Raw genomic sequence first — 23,728 nt, forward strand, 5'->3', positions numbered from 1 at the left:
TCGCTCTCTGAAACGAGAAAGAAAGTTAAATATTTAAATCCCTCCCCCCTTTTTGTTTCTAATTGAAATTGTTAGGGAAATATTGATATCTGTATATGTTTTTGTAATGAGCGAGATTCAAACATGTAACTAGACACGTAGTGCATCATGAACGTCACATCACCGCGAACATGCGTACTAATGTACAAACTGAGTGAAAGAAAGTAATATTCAAGACTGACATTTACCGGATTGAGCGCATAATAGATTGAACAAGTTAAGGCATACTCGAGGAGTGTCATTAAATATAGAAGTCGAAAATTATGTTTGGTGAATTTTCTTAACAAGAATACACTAAATTTTGCATCGGTGCATCATTCTAAATCGACAAATTCGCTGTTACACAAGTTTTTTTGATTGGCTCATATGAAACGGAAAAATAAGCACTCGCGAATGAAGTTAATTACCACACCACAATTTTGAACACCTGGTGGCGCCGACTCACCACCTGCCGAAACTTTTTTTCAATTCAGTTGAAAATTTAGGAGGTTCACCAAAACAGCAAATGTTATCGTTCAAGCACAAGGGTGCGCAAAAGTCAAAATTTCAATCACTCTAGGCTCTAACCATAATAATTATCTTATGATCTGTTTTACGTAGTTTACGTCGGGCGGTCGTATCTTGTATATAACCCTTCTGATTTTTCTTGATGTGCAAGCACTAATGTCTGACAGAACATTTGATTAATGGAAACCAAAATCCATGCAGTAACCTTATGAAGAAAGTGATTACAGTAGACATATCGATCTGCATTCAGTGACAGCACTGGACATTTACATTGGCACATATAACTAGTTAAATTATAATAATTGTATTAAAATATTCATCATTTTAAAGTCATATACGAAATAACTCTTGGCGAGGCGACTGTGGAAAACTTAATTGAAAAAATTGAAAAATGAAATAAGAATCTAGTAGATTTGAGTACTCCATGTTTTCATACAGATTTTTCTTATACACAATTTGTTGTTCAGGTGTATTTACATGTGCTTTTTTAGACTACCATCAACTTCTAATATTATTTGAGGAATATGTCTACGATTTGTGAGTAATTGACGACTGCTACACATGAGCTTGAACGATAAATTGAGTATTTTGTTGTCTTTTCGCAAAAACTATTGATCTGTATCGAAGAAATCGAAAGAATCGGTGCCAATTTGCTCAAAAACATTTTTTTGTTATTTTCTCGAAATTGTGTAAAATGGATTATATGCAGTTTCTCAAACAAATGATTCTAAAAGTTTCAAGCACTGCATCGTGATTCTCATCAATAAAAAGTGTTATCACGATTCATTCAACCCGCACTGCGCTCCAACGAAACACCAACACGATAACGACGCCAAACAGCTGCCGCTTGTACCGAAATAAAAAGGATAATTTTCCCCCTTTCCGCGCGACCTTCTGAGTCTCTCACAAACCCACCCGCGTTCCCATCGTCGAAGCCGGTAGTGACTTCGACACGTGGATGACGACGAGAGCATCCAACCCGGTTGCCACCAACTTGCTCTTCACACAGCGTGCAGGCCCACTGCCGGTTCAGTCGTCTAGCGGAATGCTGTCAGATTTTCTTCAAGGCACTGACTGACTGGCACCAACTGTAGCAGAAATCCTTCGAGCCATCTAACTGTAGTGGAGCGCGCTCCTCGTCGTTGTCGTTGCCGGGCTGGGAAATTTGCTTCAAATTGACTTGCCGCCGGAGAATTGGAGTCAGTTAATATTTACACCTGGTGCGGTTCGGAGTTCGCGGTTGCAGCTGAGTCCAAATTTTGGGCTGATTCCGAGAACTACATATAAACTGGCAATTATTAGAGGAAGGGTTGTTGTGCTTTGACATCTGTCGACCGTCGGTCGTTGGTCGTTCGCTCGTGCTCTCCTGGGTCAGTTCGACGATTGTTGTGCAGCGCGCGGCAGTCCACATTTGAAGTGATTTCAATTAAGTATGCTGATGAGCGAGGGATAATGTTGACGGTCAATGCTGTCGACAATTATCCGGCCGAGTGCTGAATTGGACTATGAAGAGTGGATTTTAACCTGACCCTGCCCTAAATGATGGGTCAGCAGCAGTGACCAGTTGCAATGGTGTTGAGCCGATGGTAATGGCAATGATGACGACCGCCAGCTGGTGTGCCAGAAACGTTGACGACTACTATTTGGACGAAAACGGAGCCGCGGTCAGCCGAGGATAAAGGTGTAATTAAAAGAAATAATTAAACGGCGTGTGTCGCGCGCAAAATTTCGACAACGGAACACCGAGCAGGAACAGAGAGGTGCAAGTAGTGGAAGCCGGCACTGACTGGTTTAATTGCTGCGTCTTGAGCCAACGAATCATCAGCATTACACACGTGAACACCCCAGGGGTGAAAAGGATCCGAAATGGCCCACGTGGTGCGAGTTGTGTCAATATTGCTGCTCGAGTTTGTGGCCACTTGTGTACAGAAGGATATATCCGGAAGTGAGTTGCTCCTCTCTCTTTGGTTGTTAATGATACTGCTTAATTACGATGAAACAGGTTGTTGAGGCAGGTTTCATACGGGTTTAACGGTTTGATGTTTATGTTTTGGATGTCGTAAAGGGCAAGATACCTTTTAATTCATTTCTAGTCTGCATGTAATTTACATTTGCATTCTTAGGAATAGTGTGAATGCTGGTGTTAATATGAGAAGAAACTTCTAACCACTTAGAATGACCAATAAAGCTTTTAGAGTTAGGATGGACGGCTAGATACGGTATAATTATGTTCAATTAGTACTGGTCCTAGGATTTTATATCACATGTAGCCAGTTTAACATTTTCGTGGTTCCAAGAATCTAGCATTTTCACATATGATCAGTTCTAATATAGGTTATGGTAGGTTCTTATACAAAATTGTTAGAAAATCAAACATTTACCAGTTAGGTGTTTTAATTAGAGCGACTGCTAGAAAATGTTGTTCGATATTAAAAGGTTTTTTTTTCTCATTTCATATGAATTTTCGTATATCATCGTTCTTCCCCCTTTTTCGCCATATTCTACCTTTCTACGAATATAATGAAGATCACATTATTCTCCAGTAAGCATTGCGTGTTGATTAGACTGGCCCAGATTACTATGGGGAGAAAAAAATGTTGTCGAATTCCACGGTGCACCCCCCAGAATTGTGTCTTTGGGTGAGAAAATCAATCTCTGAAAATTTCAGCTCAATCGCTTGTTGCATAAGCTGGCGCATTTGATTTGAAGTTTGTATGGGGATTTCAGCCAAAATGTATAGGAAAATACACCTACGTCACTCATTCGATCTGGAAAATGGTTCTGATTGCTCGATTGACCTCATAACCTTGACCTCGCTTTCATAAGCGACTCATAGAGGAATGAATGTATTATAGACCAATTATTATTTTGGAGTTCGGATCATTCGATTTATCTAATTAACCAACTTATGAATAATAATTTCGGGTACCTTGTCTCTTGGATCTCATGTTAATGGAAATTAGGGTCATATGCTTATTTCATCGGATTGAGTATATACCGATGATGAGAACATTGCAAATGTCTTGATTGATCTGGTAGATTCGTGGGCTGAACTTGAGAGCATTTTGAAGTCTCGTATTCCTGAATATTAATCACTGGCTTAACGTTCAGGATGAGCCATCTTATCTGACCACCCATCTGTTCAGAATGATTCAAACATTTAAACTTTATTTACATGCTCTTAGAATCGAAATCTTCCCAAGGTTTCGGATATCTGATATCATGGTCAGTCAAATTTGAGCTCCCTTATTTTTTCTGTAAAGCCAATATCTAGATGAACAATTTTCCTGAAGAAAATGGTGGCCTACACAGATAAAAATATGTTGTGATTTTAAATGTATTTTCATGCACATATTTGGAGCATGCAAATAAACGTAACATTCAATCGATCTCACTGTTCATTTAAATCGAAATAAATGTAAACTGTGCTTGCTTGTAAAATTCAGTCAAATTTGATTGAATAACGAATGTTAATTCGTTTGATGGGATTAGCTTCAATTTTACACGTCGTTGAATTTTCAAAACTATTTGCTGTGTAGCTCTCTTTTGTGATTTTATAGACAATCTAAAATGCTGGGCATATATGACCCATCATTCCTGAAAGGGTTGATATTTGTTTTGGAATTCAATTTCAATCGTAACTGTAACACTATTTTTTAACCTAGATTGTTTTATGAATTGAAGTGTTTTTTTTCTGGAACACTGCCACTTTTTTTCATATCGCAGCATTTTCTATATATCATATGCAAGCTTCTCTATGTCATAACCTTTTTCATGCGCACAACTAGAATTTTGTGCATTTAGAACATTGAGGTGCATGATTAATTTTTTCGATCATTAATTATTCAATATCATAAAAACTAGGCTTCTTAAGCCTAAATTGTTGCCTACATTTATTGCATGGATTAATTTTAAATTCCAAGATCTTCTTAATTTTCAAGAATAATTATTCTAGAGTTGCAAGGGAAACCCTTCGGAATATTGATAAGAAATTCTTCGGAGTCTCCCCGGGAAATCTTTAGAACTTCGCCGACATTTTTTCCGAAATTCTGTGGAAGAGTTCCGAAAAATGTTCGGTAGAAGTTTTGAAGAACTAGAAGAATCCGTAGAAGGATCCGAAATGCATATTTACGATGAAAATTCCAATAAACATCAAATTCCGAAGAATTTCCAGTTTAAATAAGAAAAAAATTCCAGCTTACTTTTTTAGAGAATCTCTTAAAGATTTTTTTCAAAATCCTGGGCAACTTTAATGAATCTTCAAAGGAAATTCTTCTAAATTTCCAATGGATTTTTTTTTCGTTTTCCAAAAGAAATTCTTAGAAATTTTAAGCAATTTTTTTTTGATTTCCAAAAGAAATTATTCGGAATATGCCAAAATATTTCCGATGGAAATTCCTAAGATTTTCCAGTAGAAAATCGAAAAAAGTTCATCTGAAACACAGATAATGAATTTCCCGAGGAAAATCTGATGTTTTTACAAGTGGAAGTAACGAAAAAAATGTACTTTTGAAGCATTTCCAGTAGGAATTCCTTAAAAAATTAAATCAAAATTTTAAAGATTTTCTGATGTGAAAATTCCTTAAATTTTCTAAATCATTTCTTGTGCATCTTTGCATGGTAAAGATTTAAAGCAATGTTTAGCTGAACCTACAAAGAAATCAAAATGACATCCCGAAGAAGAATGAATTCCAGATGGAATTTTGAAATGATTTCTGGTGCAAATTAAAAAAAACATGAACCTTGAGAATTCTAAAGATTTATTCTTTGAAAATCCAAAGAATTTTTTTGAAGATAATCCATAGACTCTTCCGTGGAAATTCTAATTTATTCCTCGAATAAAAAAATACTAGGAAAATTTAAAAAAATGTGATAGAACTCACAAAGAGCGTAAAAAAGTATTCCGAAAAAATTTCATTGCGAAATTCACGATTATATATCTTGTGTAACAAGTACGATGGATACACTATTACCTAGGGTGTCGAGAATGTTCCCCACCCGAAAACATCCTAGACAGGAACGAGAATCGAACTCGTTTTCACCGGATTGGCAATCCTCGCAAAGCTCACTGGAGACTGAACATTTTGAAGTGTACTCCTTAAATTGTTTGAAAAACTTCTTTTGTAAATGAAGAAGAATTTCTGGTGAAGATTCGGAAGAACTTGTCGAAGAAATTCATTAGAATGTTTTTCCACCGAAAATTATATGTATTTCCCACGGGACTGTTTTTAATTTTCAGACAGAATGCACATGGAATTTTTTTCGGAGTTTCAAGGAAATTTTTTCAGAATTTACACTAGAGATGTTTTGCTTTTTTTTTTCATTATCAATTTGTAGCAAAATTTCCAAGCAAAATTTTTCAGAGGGAATTGTTCAAAAAAAATTCTGAATGCCAGCTCTTTATCAGGATTTTATGAAGTAATGTCAAAGTTTTTACAGGAAATTTCTTTACTTGATTTTTCCTGAATATCCACAAGAAATTCTTTTGAATTTTTCTTCTTAAGATTTTTTCTTGGATTATTGTAAAAACATGAACATTTTTCAAAATTTTAGCAGCAAAAAACCATCCGCGGCGGATTTTTTTAAATATATTTTTCCTTTTTTCCTTTCTAATTTTTTTTTATGGAAATTAAGACTAAATGGCAACCTGTTTTTTCGTTTATTTGTGTATGGATATAGGATCTTAGACTAAGATGGTCTAATAATGCAAATATGCATCGGCGTTGCGACCGACGCTGCGTTATCGATTTTTCTCGATGCACACCTACGTCTTTTTAATGCTGAGTTGAAAAGACGCTACGTAGGCATCGGCCCTTAGATGCGCTTTGCGTTTAATGATTAAATCATTGAATTTCAATAATTTGTATTTTTTACACAGCTATTGATATTCACCAAAAGTTTTTCGTGTAAAAAAAACCACGTGGTTCGAGAGCAACACCCCCCCCCCCCCCATGTGGCCTATCGTGGTCATTTTCCAAACCCCCCCCCCCCTCCCCCCATATATGACCACGTGGTTTCTGGACGGCCCCATTATTGTGTTCGCTACATAAGTTTGTTACATGATCCGTGTCATTAAAGACACGCTGTAACCTTGTGCTTGGTTCTTTCGACAAACGGATGCACAATTAAAAAATGCGATCTTGTCCATACAGTAAAGCACAAATCAATCTTCATCAGTTATATGACAAGTAAAAATCAAATAAGTGGCAGCTCAACAACTCAATTCAAACAAACATATGTTTAACTTTTTACTTTTCAGCTTTACAGTCTTTAGTGACAAGGTAGTTTTATAGTTCAATGTTTAAATACTACAGATCGAACATATAGTAGACGGCGCAGTTGTGTGGAAAAACGCAAACTTCATCCATTCAAGTAAGATCAAGGTTTTTCTTGATCGTTTCTGGTCCTCAATCAACTGTGCAAAATATGGGCTCGATCGGTTGTGTGGGAATGCGTACTTTTTTTAATACATTTTTGCTCTTCAATTATCGTTATTGAGTTTTTTTTTGTCGATTTGAAGAAAATTAATCAACTTGAATCAACTTTCTTCTATTAAATTTGGTGGTTCTGACAGGAAACGATTTACGGTTTAATGCCTTTTAAAACCACTAACAACAACCAAACGATTATCAGAAACTTGCAAGAAAATTTCACTATCTATTACTGAATGGCTACAGACGCCATCACATCACGACGGTCGTTTCGTCCGCAACCGACGAAATCATTGCTAATAATTTTCGCTGCGAAGAAAATTACAAATAAAGTATCGTTTATTATGGTGGTCTTGACAAGATCCTATTTACGCTTGATACGTTTTGTCAACCACTAAGACAATTTGGAGGACTTAGAACATCGCATCTTCATGTACAAAACATGTGCATGGGCTCTGAAGACGCGGGCTAGAGGACTGAGGACTATTTGTCTCCACTCCAGGTCAATTTGGAGGGCCTAGAATATCGCATTTCATGTACAAAAAAATGTGCTTGGAAAACGTGATTGGGTGCATACCTGTGCTGGGTACATAGGGCAATTTGGAGAACCTAGATCATGTCTTCTTCATGAATAAAATATGTGCTTGTGCTCCGATGACATAATTGGAAATCGAGGTGAGCCAGCCTCGCTAATAAAGATAAAAATCTGAAGGGTTATATACAAGATACGACAGCACGACGTAAACTACGTAAAACAGATAATTAATTTGCTTAATGCTTTTTTCTTCACCTCCGCTTAACTCTTTGCTTACCCAAATGCTTAAACCTGGTTTAAGCAGTAAGCGGAGGTGAAGAAATCGGCCATCAGAGTGATTGAAATTTTGACTTTGTCGCTCCATGCTTGAACGATAACATTTGCTGTTTTGATGAACCTCCTAAATTTTTAACTGAATTGGTTGTAATTTAACTGAGTACGAGCAGTTTGAACACTTGCAGAGGTCACTCCTTCATCATCTTCTTCTTCTTCTTCTTTTTCTTCTTCTTCTTCTTCTTCTTCTTCTTATTGGCATTACATCCCTCCACTGGGACATTGCCGCCTCGCTGCTTAGTGTTCATTTAACACTTCCACAACTGTCAACCGCGAGGTTTCTAAGCCAAATTACCATTTTTGCATTCGTATACAATGAGGCTAGGCTAACACGATGATACTTGTGTGCCCAGGGAAGTCGAGATAATTTTCAAGCCGAAAATTATCTCGACCGGCACCGGGAATCGAACCCAGCCACCCCCTTAGCATGGTCTTGCTTTATAGCCGCGCATCTTACCGCTAGGCTAAGGAGGGCCCTTCCTTTGCCCCTCCTTCATCAAGTACAAAAGGAAGCTATTGAAAAGGCTTTTAACGGCATGTAATAGGGTTTCTCACCCCATTCCCGGCCTAACTTGCATACGACTGCATTATTTAATTGATATTTATAACAGGAAGCAACTTTTCCTGAATTTTGTGGGCTGTATAATACTGCATTGAGGTTCACTTCTGATTAAAAAATAGCTATCCGTGCTAAATATCGTTCAAAAAAGCTTTTATTTGATTTTAATTAACGAGATGCAGCACTAATTGCAGTTATAGCGATTTAATTTCCGGCCCACTTCCAAACCAGTTTCCGGCCTAAGCAAAATTTTGCTCAATCTCTCAACTTATTACTCTCTTTCTCTCTCGGGACGGTAGAAAATGCGACGTAAACAAAAATATGCACGTTCCACGACAACAAGATGCCAGATGGTATTATTCATAATCATTTTTATTTGGTTGAGAAGATATATTTACTCATCCAAATTTCTTCCAAATACTTAAAAACAATATTTTTTTCACCTTTTGAAATTGAGAGAATAATAAATAATATGATAGCGTCAACAGTTTTCCTACTAACAATGAAGGATCATTTTCATACTCCTGGCATTTTGGCAGCACGGTTCGGCAAGAATTTTTTGGGCCGAGGTGATTTTTTGTTCGGTTTGAGGATACATTTTAAAATGTATTCTAATGTGTTTAAATAAGTTCTAGTGAAACGAAAAATTAGGAAGAATTGAAGCGCGTGTGTTTAGAATTATGGTGTGGTGATTAACAGCTTCAAGCAATGGTTGTATCGATCACTGTGACGATTTTCAGGTAGGTGTTTATTTGATGATACCGTTTTGTAAAAGTGGAAAGAATCACTTCGGCTCAGTGGTGTGGCATCGGAGAGCGAAATTTTGAAATATAAATTTTTGTTTTCTACAATTGGATCAATTAGGAGTAAAACAAGTGGTTGAAAAATATTGAGTATTGTGAAAAATAAATGGGAGACTTTTTAAAAATTATCAATCATGAACCTACGGCTTTCAAACAGTATAAATCATTAGTTTTCTGTGCAGTGAGCCGGGAACCGGGTCCATAGGCCCAAGTAGTGATTTACCCTATCAGATCTTTGTGTGGTAAACTTTGTACAAAATTTAAAATTGATCAAAAATGCTCAAAATTTTTATGTTTAGCGTTATTTTAGAAGGTTTGATCAGGGTTGTTAACGTTATTCAACGATTAACGCCGTTTCGTTAATTCGTTGACGTTAATATCAACGATTAACGATTTTTCCGTAAATTTCTATTGAACGTTTATCAACGGTAACGGTAACGCTCTCCGTTGATTTAACGGTAACGATCACGTTATTTTCCACGTTAATGGTCTGCTTTATCGGAGTACAATTTTCTAAGCAAAACAACGGGTTTGAAAAATTCTGTTCTATCAAGGCATTGATAAGTGTGTTGCCCATAAGATGGCCAAATTGGCCATAAGATACTTCGACATAGCAAAAACGAATTGTACCCAAAGCCGTGATTATGCTGGGGTCGCTTATTACACAGTTTGCTTTTGCTTGTTTTTGAAGTTTGGATTTGTGTTGAGCATTAAGCAAACTTCACGAAAAAATCCTCAAAAATTATAAGGAACTGTCATGATTAGAAAGTTATTTGGAACTTTTTAGTGGAATTCAATTGAAAAAGACGAGTTATTTATTCATTATTTCTTATTCTTCCAATTGAAAAAGACGAGTTTTTTATTCATTATTTCTTATTCTTCCTTCTTCGCGTGATTGTCTTCCTTCTTCATTCTTCCTTTTTTCCTTTTTCTTTTTGCCTTTCTCGTACAACTAAGTTGTACCGAAAGGCTATCATTTCACTCCAAATTCGAACTTTTGATAGAAGTCCCGGAGAGCCATAGTGTTATATACCATTCGACTCAGCTCGATGAGCTGAACAAATGTCTGTCTGTCCGTGTGTGCGTGTGTGTGTGTATGTGTGTGCGTGTGTGTGTGCACAAAATGCCATAAAAAACATTAGCCAAATTTTCACATAGAAACTCTTAACCGATTATCTTGCAACAAGTTGCATCCGACAGAGGCTAAAACGTTGTTGATCACTATTGAATTTCATAATAAATGCAAATTGCAAAAAATAGATAATATTAAAATAGTAATGAGACATAGTCACATAGAACAATAATGTGTTATGAAAAATGCCTTGCATCTATGAATATTTTTAAAGTTTATCCGTGGCTTGCTCCCATTAAGAGTTTCATCGTACTGTAAAGATGCTCGTGTTGCAGGCATTTAGGCGTAAGTATGCTCTTCGTTCAGTTTCATAGTACTATGAATTTGTCCGAAAGTCAAAATTCGAACATAGGAAATTCGAGAAACTTTTGGCAGCGCCATCTGTCGTCTATTAGTGTAAATTTTCTATCATAACATTAGACGGTTTAACTGTTTTGCCTTTCTTGTACATCATCGAGGTGTAAGCGTAAAAGCTACATTTATTACCTTTTTGCGCGAGAAAGGCGCCATCACCGCTAGGTGGATTAATCTGGGTTTTTTCTTCTTTTTTCTCTTTTTCTTCCTTTTTCCATCTTTCATCTTTATTTTTATTTTCCTTCTCTCTTTTTCCATCTTCATACTTCCTTCTTTATTCTTGCTTCTTCCTTTTTCTGCCTTCCTTCTTGTTTTTTTCTTCCTTTTTCTTTCTTCTTACTTCCTTCTTCCTTCTTTTTTCTTTCTTATTTTTTATTCAGATTCATTATTCCTTCTTCTTTTCATTCTTCCTTCTTCCGCTTATGTTAAATGAAAATAAATGCTCTATAAATAAAGGCTCCCCAAACCCTGACGGTTTTAAGCGTGAACTAGTCACCGCGATTCTATAGAAGCCATATATGGCTGGGGCGCTACATGCAAAGTTTCATTTACGCTTCCGTACTAACAGCGACAGAATCGTAGTCGCAAAGTGAATTGATATTTTAGAGAGCATTGGTTTAAAAAAACTCAGGGACTGAGATACTTCCATTGTGACATTTAATTCTTTCACGTGAAAGGTCAATTGCTGACTGCGTGTAGTCCGGGAGCGAAACACAACATTCACAATTCAACGCCTTTTCCTCTTCAAGATGGTGGCATCCGATAAGGAAATTAACAACTGCTTTTGCCAGTACCTTTCCAGGCAGTAGCTTTCCGTGACCTTTTCCTGGTTGAGCATTTCTTTATGCTTATAATTTTTCTCTAATTTCACACTCATTCAGTCTTATATCAGATTGCATCGTTAGCTTTCGGTGTGAGATTTTGCTTGCCACTTCTTGGTTTGTTCTTTCGCGTTCTTTCGACTGCTGCTGGAGTTTGGCTCAAAGGGTTGATAAACCACCATTCGGTGGGTTGTTGTTCTGAATCGGACGTTTGTTCTTGGACCACTTCTTCAAGGCCATCATAATCCGTGAAACAATAGATTCCACGGGGGGTGTTAAAAGTAGACAAAAAGATTTTTGACCTTTTCTGCGGACGGTGATGGCGTTGACGGCGCTCGGAAATAATAATAATAAGGAAGTGTCTTTGTTTTCCCGGTTCTGGAGGATGGCTCCGGATGTCTGTAAAGTTTTGTCTTATCATGTTAACCCAGGGGAAGGATTTGCTTTTGATAGGGGTTAAAAGGCTATTCGCGAGAGTAGCATTGTGAGGAAAGAGTTGATAGCAGATTTGCTTTCTGCGTTGTGAATTGTAACAATTAATGAAATAATGACGGGAAGCACCTTCGGGAAATTCAAATTAAGTCCGTTGGAACAGATTAGATATCAAAATCATAAATGTAAGCGTCTCAGTGATAAACAGTATGATTCGTAGTTTTGGAGCAAAACTGTGCTTTTCCTCGAGATGCCAACCACGGGTTGGAATTTGGAATCGATTGTGATATGAGAGCAGCCCTCCCCCATGCAGATAGCAAAGATTCGTTCTTCAAACATAAACCGCTCGCACAATTGTTTATCATTCCGAAGGGATTGTGTTTATTTAAGATGGGAATTTTGTCATTTCTGCAAAGGTTCGTTTGCCGCTTCCGATTCCGGCGAGGCTCGCATCTGCGGAAAGGCTAAGGTTTTTTTCTTGCGTTCACAAGAGAGCACGGAAAGATATTGTTTGCCAGCACTGATAAGCATGCACACAATATGTGTAAACTCTTGTGCTAGTCTGAGCAAAATGCGTGTTGCCCTCTTGAAGTTTTGCTTCGTTGGAAGGTTACTCGATAAACAAATAATCGAAAATGTCACTTTGGGAATTAATAATTTTATTCGAGGCAAGAGAGCGTTAGGGTAGATACGAGATATTTCTTGAATTGTAACAAAATTTTCCTGTAGTTTATTGAAGGGTACTCGGAATCTCATCGTAAATCAACATAGGGTAACGGTACCAATAGTGGAGGTAGTAGAAGATCCACAAAAGAAAATATTTTTTAAAAATTGATAATAATGGGAAATTAACAGCTTTAATAACTTAGCTAATACTTTAATAAAGACACAAAAAAAAAAAAAAAAAAAAAAACTTAGCTAATAGATAAACTAATAAATTTGCTAACAAAAATGAGATAGATGTCATTTAACATCAACAATTACCAAATATTGCTTGCACCACTATGGGTACACTGTTCCTTTAGTGGCGGTAAAAATTAATTTTGGTTCCCATAGTGGTGCTATCCATTGGTTTCTTATAATACTCGCCACTATTGGTACAGTTGCACCACTATAGGTGCAAGGGAGTCTATTTTGTTAAGGAAAATCATTGTTTTCAATGGTTTTTCAAGCGAAATCTTAAGATAAGTTGCATTTAACAGGATATTTAAAACACGACGCATCAACTGAAACCATCGTAAAGTGTATAAACATGATAAGTCTCATTAAAACCCCACTACCTTCACTATTGGTGCTACCTCCACTAAGGGTACGGTTACCCTATACGGAAAATTTTGGATATCTTTTCGTTGTAAAAGACAAAGAAAATCCATTGAATTACGAAAAATGCGATGTATTTTGTGAAACTGTGCATAAAAGCCTTTTTTTTTGTATCTGATGCTTTTGTACATGAAATAATAATCCTGGGTGACACTATTTCTAATACAAATTAGGCGTTTCATGAATTTTTAAGTAGCAACACGGGGAAGTTTAATCCACTTTCACGGTGATTTCCTTTTACGAAAACAGCACAAGACCTAACAACATACCAAGCCACTAAACGAATCAATAGCCAACTAAGCCAGATCAGCTCCCGGGCTCGATGCCAGAAACCAGATTTTAATTAAACAAGTGAATAAAACTAATTATATAATTACACCACTAATTCCAAGATGCGCACACCCACACGCCGTATCATAGAAAAAGAGCCAACACCAAAGTTTATAACACTTGACTGCCGTCGCATGTTGTTACTTGAGCGTGGCTTTTCGCTTCCCTTTGTAGGGTAAGATTAACTCCTTACCAGCGTTCATCCGTTCCCACTCCGTCGACGGTATGCTGCCATCGTTGCCCGTGGCTAAGTGATGCAGCCACCCAGCACCCCCCAAAGGGAGGATAAGGACAACATAGATCTTGTTGTCCTGAACGCACAAGCTGCATGTTTGTTCCAGATACAGGCTACGGCGCTTTCGCTATGTGGCTTTTATTCAAGATATTACACATTAATACCTTCTGGATGTGTACATTGTTAACCGGTGCATCTTGGAAGGAGGGATGTTTTATCGGGATACAAAGCAACAAGCGTTCCAGAGCGAAGGCTTGCACAGTGGTTCAATTTCCATCCGATAATTAACTACATTGACAATACGAAATTCAAATATTTTTTAATTCATTCACCAATAGTGGAATTATGCGTTACGGAAAAAAAATTATCGTTTTCTTTCAATAACCTATTTTGATATTTATTTTTTTTTAAATAAAATATTTAGGTTTGCATCCGTTAAAGTTTGATCATATGTGCTGTCGCTAGATCATACTAGCTGGACTAGGTCTACAAGGAGCAAATACCACACATCGTATTCAAAAACCGACAGAAAGGTTCACCATGTTGCTGTTTGCATTATGCAAGTTTTGGTGTTCAGCTATCCTTCTGTGTCAATCCGCAATTGACAAGTTCGTTTCTCGTTCCGTTATTCGAAGATTTTTGGTCGAGAGCTTGCCTAGCACGTTGATGCCATTTTGGGGTTTGAATAGGCTGACCAGATCATTTCGGTGTAAAAATGTGACAAACGTGCTTGCAAAACGGAACATGCAGAAAAAACCTTGTGATAAAATTCGAGAGCTGTGGAAATTTCAAAATTGATGGGCTTAAGGTCACTCCTGACGGAATCCAAGAATAAAAGTGCTCGCGTTTTCGGAGGCACACCACTCGATACGAAAGCAACGCACAACTGTCATTTTTATTATTTCACGCATGCTGCGACGCAGCAAAGCGAAATCAACAAAAATGACAGTTGTGCGCCGCCTCTGAATCGAGCGGTGTGCCCCCGAAAACGCGAGCACTTTTAATCTTGGATTCCGTCAGGAGTGACCTTAATTCTCATTTTCCGTGAAAGAAATAGAAATATTTTAGAGTAAATCATTCACCACCATAATCTTCTATCGCATTGAGTTAGTTGAGGAAAAATACTTAACTACAAATAACTTTTTCTTCATAGGGAAGCGGACAAAAACACGAAGGAACAGAAAATTCATTCGAATTTCCAACGGAAATTCATTCAAATTTCCAACGGAAATTCATTAAAATTTCCAACGGAAATTCATTGGAAGTTCCAACGGAAATCCATTCGAATTTTCAACGGAAATTCATCCGAATTTCCAACGGAAATTCATCCGAATTTCCAACGGAAATTCATCCGAATTTCCAACGGAAATTCATTCACATTAGCATTAGCATTAGCATTAGCATTGTTACGGTGTAATTCGTAGATTGGACACTAGTGATACTCATGTTTTACTTTTGAGATCCTTATCTAGAATGCTATCAGAAATCAAGAAGAGGAGTGGTCCTTGATTCCAGTCTTAAACAAAAATAACAAAAGCATGAGGATTACTACTCCTGGCCACGCCCATCTTCACCGTAACTAGGGAGAGGAAGGAAGTGTTGATGTAGTACTTATTTAACGAGAGGCCACCGACTTAGCGACACCCTCATAAGTACCACGGAGTTGGATAATGAGGAAGGTATTCGTTGGGTCAGAATTTGCCTGTAGCTGGCAATGTAACCGTGGTAGATCTTACCCCGTAACACACCACGTAAAGGTGTCTACCCAGCATTACGGGTAAACGGAAATTCATTCACATTTCCAACGGAAATTCATTCACATTTCCAACGGAAATTCATTCGAACTTCAAACGGAAATTCATTCGAACTTTCAACGAAAATTCATCCGAATTTCCAACGGAAATTCATTCGAATTTCCAACGGAAATTCATTCGAATTTCCAACGGAAATTCATTCGAATTTCACACGGGAATTCAACCGAATTTCCAACGGAAATTCATTCGAATTTCCAACGGAAATTCATTCGAATTTCCAACGGAAATTCATTCGAATTTCCAAAGGAAATTCATTCGAATTTCCAAAGGAAATTCATTCGAATTTCCAACGGAAATTCATTCGAATTTCCAACGGAAATTCATTCGAATTTCCAACGGAAATTCATTCGAATTTCCAACGGAAATTCATTCGAATTTCCAACGGAAATTCATTCGAATTTCCAACGGAAATTCATTCGAATTTCCAACGGAAATTCATTCGAAATTCCAACGGAAATTCATTCGAATTTCCAACGGAAATTTATTCGAATTTGCAACGGAAATTTATTCGAATTTCCAACGGAAGTTTATTCGAATTTCCAACGGAAGTTTATTCGAATTTCCAACGGAAATTCATTCGAATTTCCAACGGAAATTCATTCGAATTTCCAACGGAAATTCATTCGAATTTCCAACGGAAATTCATTCGAAATTTCAACGAAAATTCATTCGAATTTCCAACGGAAATACATTAATTCGAATTACCAACGGAAATTTATTCGAATTTCCAATGGAAATTCATTCAAATTTCCAACGGAAATTCATTCGAATTTCCAACGGAGATTCATTCGAATTTCCAACAGAGATTCATTCGAATTTCCAACGGAAATTCATTCATACATTAATTCGAATTACTTAATTATTCATCCGAAATTCCAACGGAAATTCATCCGAATTTCCAACGGAAATTCATCCGAATTTCCAACGAAAATTCATTCTTATTTACAACGGAAATTCATTCGAATTTCCAACGGAAATTCATTCGAACTTCCAACGGAAATTTATTCGAATTTCACACGGGAATTCAACCGAATTTCCAACGGAGATTCATTCGAATTTCCAACGGAAATTCATTCGAATTTCCAACGGAAATTCATTCGAATTTCCAACGGAAATTCATTCGAATTTCCAACGGAAATTCATTCGAATTTCCAACGGAAATTCATTCGAATTTCCAACGGAAATTCATTCGACTTTCCAACGGAATATCATTCGAATTTCCAATGGAAATACATTAATTCGAGTTACCAACGGAAATTTATTCGAATTTCCAATGGAAATTCATTCGAATTTCCAAAGGAAATTCATTCGAATATCCAACGGAAATTCATTCGAAATTCCAACGGAAATTCATCCGAAATTCCAACGGAAATTCATCCGAATTTCCAACGGAAATTCATCCGAATTTCCAACAGAATAACGGAAATTCATTCGAATTTCCAACCGAGATTCATTCGAATTTCCAACGGAAATTCATTCATACATTAATTCGAATTAATTACAGTTGTTGTATGTTAACAAACAAACCCAGTTTTTAAACCATTTTTTCAAAAATTTACAGATAGCAAGCATGAAAATCACCCTATCTACCACTGATCGAACGTGGTTTACAATAATTTACGATAGACGATAGACTATACGACCCTTGAAAAAGGCCACAACCCATCGGCCGAAACGTCGGGCAAGTAACTAAACCATCGTTTTGATACTTCAGACTGAGAAAGCCATCCTCCGAACAGTACAGCCCATCCAGTCGAAAAATATCTATCAATTTTTTGATATTGTTGCCTGTTCTTTTATCTCTTATGTCAATCAAGTCCATATCATGTTTTGTTATGGCTTATGTTCTTGGCTTCTGCCCGGGTGGTGCAAAGGACGTCAAAAGTTAAGCAAAATCAATTAGCTTAGCTTAGACTGACTGTACATATCAATGGTTGCTACTCCGTGATTGATCAGAGCTGGTGCAAATTGCACTTCACGTAAATAAAATTAATGTTATTTATTATTAATATTTCTAATACTTTTTTGCCAAAGCAGGCGCTTAATGATATGTATAAGAAAAAACGTATACATCGCATTAGTCACATACATTCCGAAACTTATACTTTTCATTAGCTTATGAATGTTATTAGCATTTTGATATGGGATCATTCATTAGGTGGCATAATGAAGAGTATAAGTATTTTCGAATGGTTTTTTGCCATAACATATAAGGTTATTTTTTTACGTGTTGGATCCACGTGAATAGTGGTTGGGGTTTACCATCTATTCTCGAAGTGCACGTGCGCCGGTCAAGTCCTTACAGTCAGTTGGGAAAGGGAGGGAATGTTAGTGTGTGGTTATTGTTGCTACTAGAGACCGAGAATACCTCTGCATCTCCACAACAACCACGGGAAGGAAGTTATGTTAATTGGGTAGGATAATAAGACACATAGATCGGGATTCACCGTGGAAAGTGATGTGACCTATGCATCTTCTATTTTACAGATATTTTTATATTCAAAAGTATTAGCATTTCCTTAACTTATCATTTAGAATAGAAGTTTAATTGTTCATCCATTGCGAGGACAAACAATCAATCGCTCAAAGCAAGCAATTGTTCATTCGAGTTCAGACTTATTTCTTGAACGCGAAGGGCTCGATGTAATTGGGTAGGTTTTTTAGGGATGATTTTAGTGAACGATTTGTAAAACTACATTTGCTAGAGAACTTTGTTAGTTCTTAATCGTTTATCCATCGCTAGAATAAACAATCAATCGCTCAAAGTGAGTGATTCTTCATTTGAACTGAATCATATTTACTACTGTTTCTTCAAAACTCTTTCATTGTTCATCCATTGCGTGTATAAATAATCTACTGTTCAAAAGGAACGATTGTTCATTTAAATTTATTTAAGGTTCAGTTGACATACTTTCTTTTACGCGAGGATATATATGAGTTCAACGATTTAAATAAAACAAATAGATTTTCAGTAGATTTTCAAATATAAACTATAAAGAAATATCTAGATATGAATAGTATTGCGTAGGAAAAAGAGTTGGATTTTCATGTGGATTATGTAAATAAAAATTATAAGGAAAATAATATTTACCTATACATTTTAACGTCTACTACTCATTCAGCATTTGAAGAGTGACCAGAGTGTCTCCTTCTCATTGCAAGTGAATAATAATATTGATTATAGGGGAACTGTTTTGTTTTCAATCTCACTGAACATACATTCATCTCATCGCAAAACAAAGAAATACAGCACCAATCTCGTCGCCTCTCCCTGCCGCATGTTGCTCACTGCTGAAAAAAAATCACCAAAATAAGATACAAACTCCCTTTCACCATAGATATAATAATCAAGATGTTGGTGTCAGAACAAATTAGTGCTCATTTTATGGTTCCATGTACTAAGATTTCGGTACCCAGTGATATAAAGCAACGCTTCAAAATAAATTTGAAATGTTCTAATTTACTACTGTTGTCAAGGTTATCATCCTGACTTATTGTTTATTATTTTCCTATGGTTCATGGATGTTGCAGGAATATGGCAATTTTGATTTTCCTCATCTACAATAATTATATTTATTTTCAGATTCAGAAACCGAAATACTAATCTCAAATGGAGGATATCAGTCTCCTCCGTTCGACATCGGCAAATATGTATGCTGAGGCAAACGAACTGTGTAAGCAAAGAAAATTATATGAACTGATACGTAAATCGGAAGGAAACAGCAAAAAAAAAAAAGGTTGGAAAGTGGAACACAGCGGAGAACACAGATCCGCACACAACCTCTAGTATTGCACATTTTGATAGTTGCGTTGCATTAGTTCTTCGCAGGGCAAGTAAAGTGAAGCCTGCATTATTCTTGAACCTGTAGAAGTACTCTTCTAATTTCGGAACTTGATGTAACCGTTATCAAGACGAGAGATATGTCATTCACTTTGACCACTGCAATTGCCTAATATAGTCATGGATGGGCTCCACATGCTTGCCTATATTACAGACGCATTAGGTCAACACTTTGATCGTGTGCTGGACCACCTTGGTCGCACGGCACGGGTTTGCTCCCATTCATGTAATATGTCCGAATGGACTTCTACCAGAATGGCACCTTTGAACACCCATCGATCGCACCTTAAACCGCCTCTGCCTACATGACTCAATCCAGGCGGTACAAAGTGCCGAATGTTTTGGGTGGAAATCAGCAACGGAAAATAATCCTAAAACAAAAACGAACAGTTTGCATGAGATTTTGTTGGATAGATATTATTTGTAATCAACTCACTCTTATGGTGGAGGCTTTTCCAGTCGGCATTTAATTGGCTCGTTACTTTTCGGAGATATACGAAAATCTTCCGGTAGCTGAACGATAATCCTTCGTTTCTCGGATTCCTTCTCCCATACGTTACATCTGTATTCCGAAATTATAAATGATTAGCTCATCATCTTACGATTTTGTTCCTAACAAGCCTTGTTTCACTCGAGTGGTCCTTTGTGGCTTTTTCCTATGGATAATCGGTGCTTTCGATTTGCTACTCACGTCTCGTGCCTCGATTATTTTTGTTTGAAGACTTAAACAACCTACAAATATGCTGCTATGGCAACAGTACTAAATATGATTCTGAGTGGGTCATCAATAGATTACGTAATGAAGTGACGCGTTCATTGCTGGGTACCGAAGATCGTTCATAGCTTACGAAACTGGAACCACGAAAAATTCGTTAGTTTCATATTGATTGTTGCTTTCACTGCCCTGTATTTGTGTAGTTTTCCCTTTCACATAATTTAAATTTGGTCATGGTGAAGCCAGTTACTAAATACGCAAAACACAAAGAAATTCAAAGAAGAGGAATCTAATGACAAGTTTAAGGATATAAAAGCTACAAATTGATAGGTAGGAGGATAAAATGATGGTGAAAATTTGGAAACTTGTCCCAACTTATCCTTTTAAAATGCGCGCACGTTTAGGCCCCAAGATCCACTGTTACGGTTCCGCACTAGAGAACAAAATTTTTATTGAATTCTAGTTGCCGCTCCTCATGAATAATTTCTTCTCATGAATGCAATGAATTTCAACCGTTTACCTTTGATTTTGTGGTTCGGACGATAAAGGATAGCTGCAGCTTGCACCAGAAGCAACAATCACTGTTGTAACTTTTAATTAAGTTGAGTTATTACCGGAAATATATATACCTGACAGAATGAAAGGACAGAGCTTTCGAATATCTAAAATCTGGATACAGCAATTGCCAAGGAGCTTATGTAGGAGAACTGCTCCTGGATTTCAACTCATGGCTCCTATGGATGGAATGGTATAGAATGGAAATGGTATTTTGATTTATTTCTCATTCCCGCGATCCCTCTCCGCAGTGAGCACGCATGTTGACATAAAGAAGCGACGAAACTTGTGTCACATTTCCCTGCTTTGCGATATATATATATATATATATATATATATATATATATATATATATATATATATATATATATATATATATATATATATATAAATATATATATATATATATATATATATATATATATATATATATATATATATATATATATATATATATATATATATATATATATATATATATATATATATATATATATATCATGTAGGAATAGTTTGATAATTTTTCAACTACTTTCACAAGGAATAATTTTATAACAATATAGCACCATCTTCTTCAATCCAATCCTATATATATATATATATATGTTCAGTGAGATGGAGATCGGGGCAGTTCCTCTAAAAGGATTGAAGAAGATGGTGCTATATTGTTATAAAATTATTCCTTGTGAAAGTAGTTGAAAAATTATCAAACTATTCCTACATGTAATCCATGTAATACGGATATTACTTCCATAGAACTCAAATGTTTGTCAAATTGTACAAAAGGAACGAACTTACAAGACTTGTATTTCAACGTCCTATACGGTCCCTTATTTCTTTATTCAACTTCAAATCACTGCTTGAAGCGAAAAACGGCACGGAACACTACAAGGTTGGAATGTTTTCACTAGTCAGTTAGGAAAGTTACGCACGAAATCAGAAGAAAACGAACGGGAATGTGACTCCCACTATTATTGAAAAATAAAAAGTCATCAGCCGATTCACATAAAATACCGCGTGTAAAAAAACTCTTAAAACGGAAGAAAACTTTTCATGACGCAAAAACACGTCCACCAAACGCGGCTTCTCCAAAAATTCAGCAAAATCAATTATCACAATTATGCTTTGCTTGTTTTGGAGGAGATCAAAATTGTTATCATATCACATGAATATGCTGTATCGATCTGAACTTGTTTTGTGGTGATCTGAATGACCATTTCACATATAAAGCACTAGTGTGACTAGAGCTATAGCCACGACTGGTACATCTGGTACATCTGAACCTATTAGCCTAGTTGCTGAAAATAAAACAAAATTGAATCCGTAAATTTTTCAGCCTTTTACCGCTTCTATCTTATATATAAAAATCAAACGGTCTGTGTTCGTATCCGCATAACTCGAAAAAGGCTGGATGGATTTTTTTCATTTCTTTAGCAGAATCATTCGTTATAGTTTCCGACGGGTTTATATAGTATTTCCTAATGTAAAAAGTACGAGTAAGGTTGAATAAATCGTGAAAAGCTAAAATTAAGGATAGTATGGGCATTTTGCATGGGCAGTTCACAACGCGCATTTTCGCCTACTATGCAGGACAACGTCTGCCGGGTCAACTAGTAGAGTATATATATTAGGGTGGTTCAAAAAATTGATTTTGCTCCACAGCACTCATCTGATTCTTTACCATGTTCTGAGTGTCCTCTGAAAATTTGAGCTCATTTGGAATAAAACTGATTTAGCACAAGCCGCTTTAAGTTTGCATGCAAATTAGTATGAGGAAATTTATTTTTTCATTATACCGATAATGATGCTTCCCCATTAAGCGCAGATTAAAAGAAAACGTATATGGCTGAAAGGAGTACTCAAGAGTTTTCACCCAGTGAAAACTGCATCTTAATTAATCGTTCCAATAATTAGTAATCGAATTTAATCTGAACCGTAATTTTCTGGAGCTAATTGCATAACTCCTCAACAGGCAACATTGGTGCTCGTGGTGCGAAAGATAGCACACACAAATTCAGGCTACTATGTTGCACTGCACATTCCAGTGATGCCCTCAAAGAAGTTTGACGATCATGACTAAAGATTCGCAACCTGTCTTAAAATCGATTACTAATTATTGGGGCGATTAATCAACACGCGGTTTTCGTTGGGTGAAGGCTGTTGAGTATTCCTTTTAGCTATGTAGGTTTTCTTTTAACCTGCACCTAATAGGGAAACGTCATTAAGAGTATAATGAAAAAATAAATTTCCCCATACTAATTTGCATGCAAACTTGAAACGGTTTGTGCTAAATCAGTTTTAATCCAAATGAGCTCAAATATTCAGAGGACACTCAGAACATGGTAAAGAATCAGATGAGCACTGTGGAGCAAAATCGGTTTTTTGAACCACCCTAATATATATAAATGAAACAACTGATCCGTATTTCTTCTTCTACGTGTATTTTTTTCGGTTTTTTTTTTTTATAAAAATCGATAGAATACACAGAAAATAGTAACAGTGGCTCTGATTTCTCATCTATGAAAACTATCATGGAAACGGAATCCCAAAACCAACCCAAACTTTTCAGATTCAATTCAGTTCATGAAAAAAAATGGAACAACTTCCATTCTTTTCCAAACATATAAATGTACTACTATTACTTGTGAATTATGTAGACAGCAAACCCATGATTGTAGCCACTCTGTGTTGCGTGACTGTTAATGTTGTTTGGTTGGTTGCAAGCGATACTTGAGGCGCGCGCGCTCTCCAGTATTATTGGAGAACCTGGAGAGATTTGCCGGATAGCGGCTCGTTGCTTCCAAGTTAGTGGGAACGTTTATTCAAGATGAGATTATAAACTATTCCTCGGACGAATGGACTGTGATTTGCTAAGCCATAGCCGTATATTGGATGAGTCATATCATATTTAAACACACCTGTCCTGTCCATAGTCTTGACATCTGTCTCGTACATCTGACGCCAGGGTCAAA

The 23,728-nt window shown here is 36.6% G+C and overlaps 1 protein-coding gene across 1 annotated transcript in view; it reads left to right on the forward strand.

The window, feature by feature from the left end:
* Positions 1-1,777: 1,777 nt before the first annotated feature.
* Positions 1,778-23,728, forward strand: part of LOC134217937 (lachesin-like) — a 75,416-nt gene continuing 53,465 nt past the window's right edge. Inside the window, exon 1 of the mRNA XM_062696784.1 lies at positions 1,778-2,491. Coding sequence (XP_062552768.1) covers positions 2,413-2,491 — 79 coding nt within the window. The 5' untranslated portion in view covers positions 1,778-2,412. The remainder of the gene's footprint in view (positions 2,492-23,728) is intronic.

Source organism: Armigeres subalbatus, chromosome 2 (genome assembly GCF_024139115.2).
Source record: "Armigeres subalbatus isolate Guangzhou_Male chromosome 2, GZ_Asu_2, whole genome shotgun sequence".
Lineage (NCBI taxonomy): Eukaryota > Metazoa > Arthropoda > Insecta > Diptera > Culicidae > Armigeres > Armigeres subalbatus.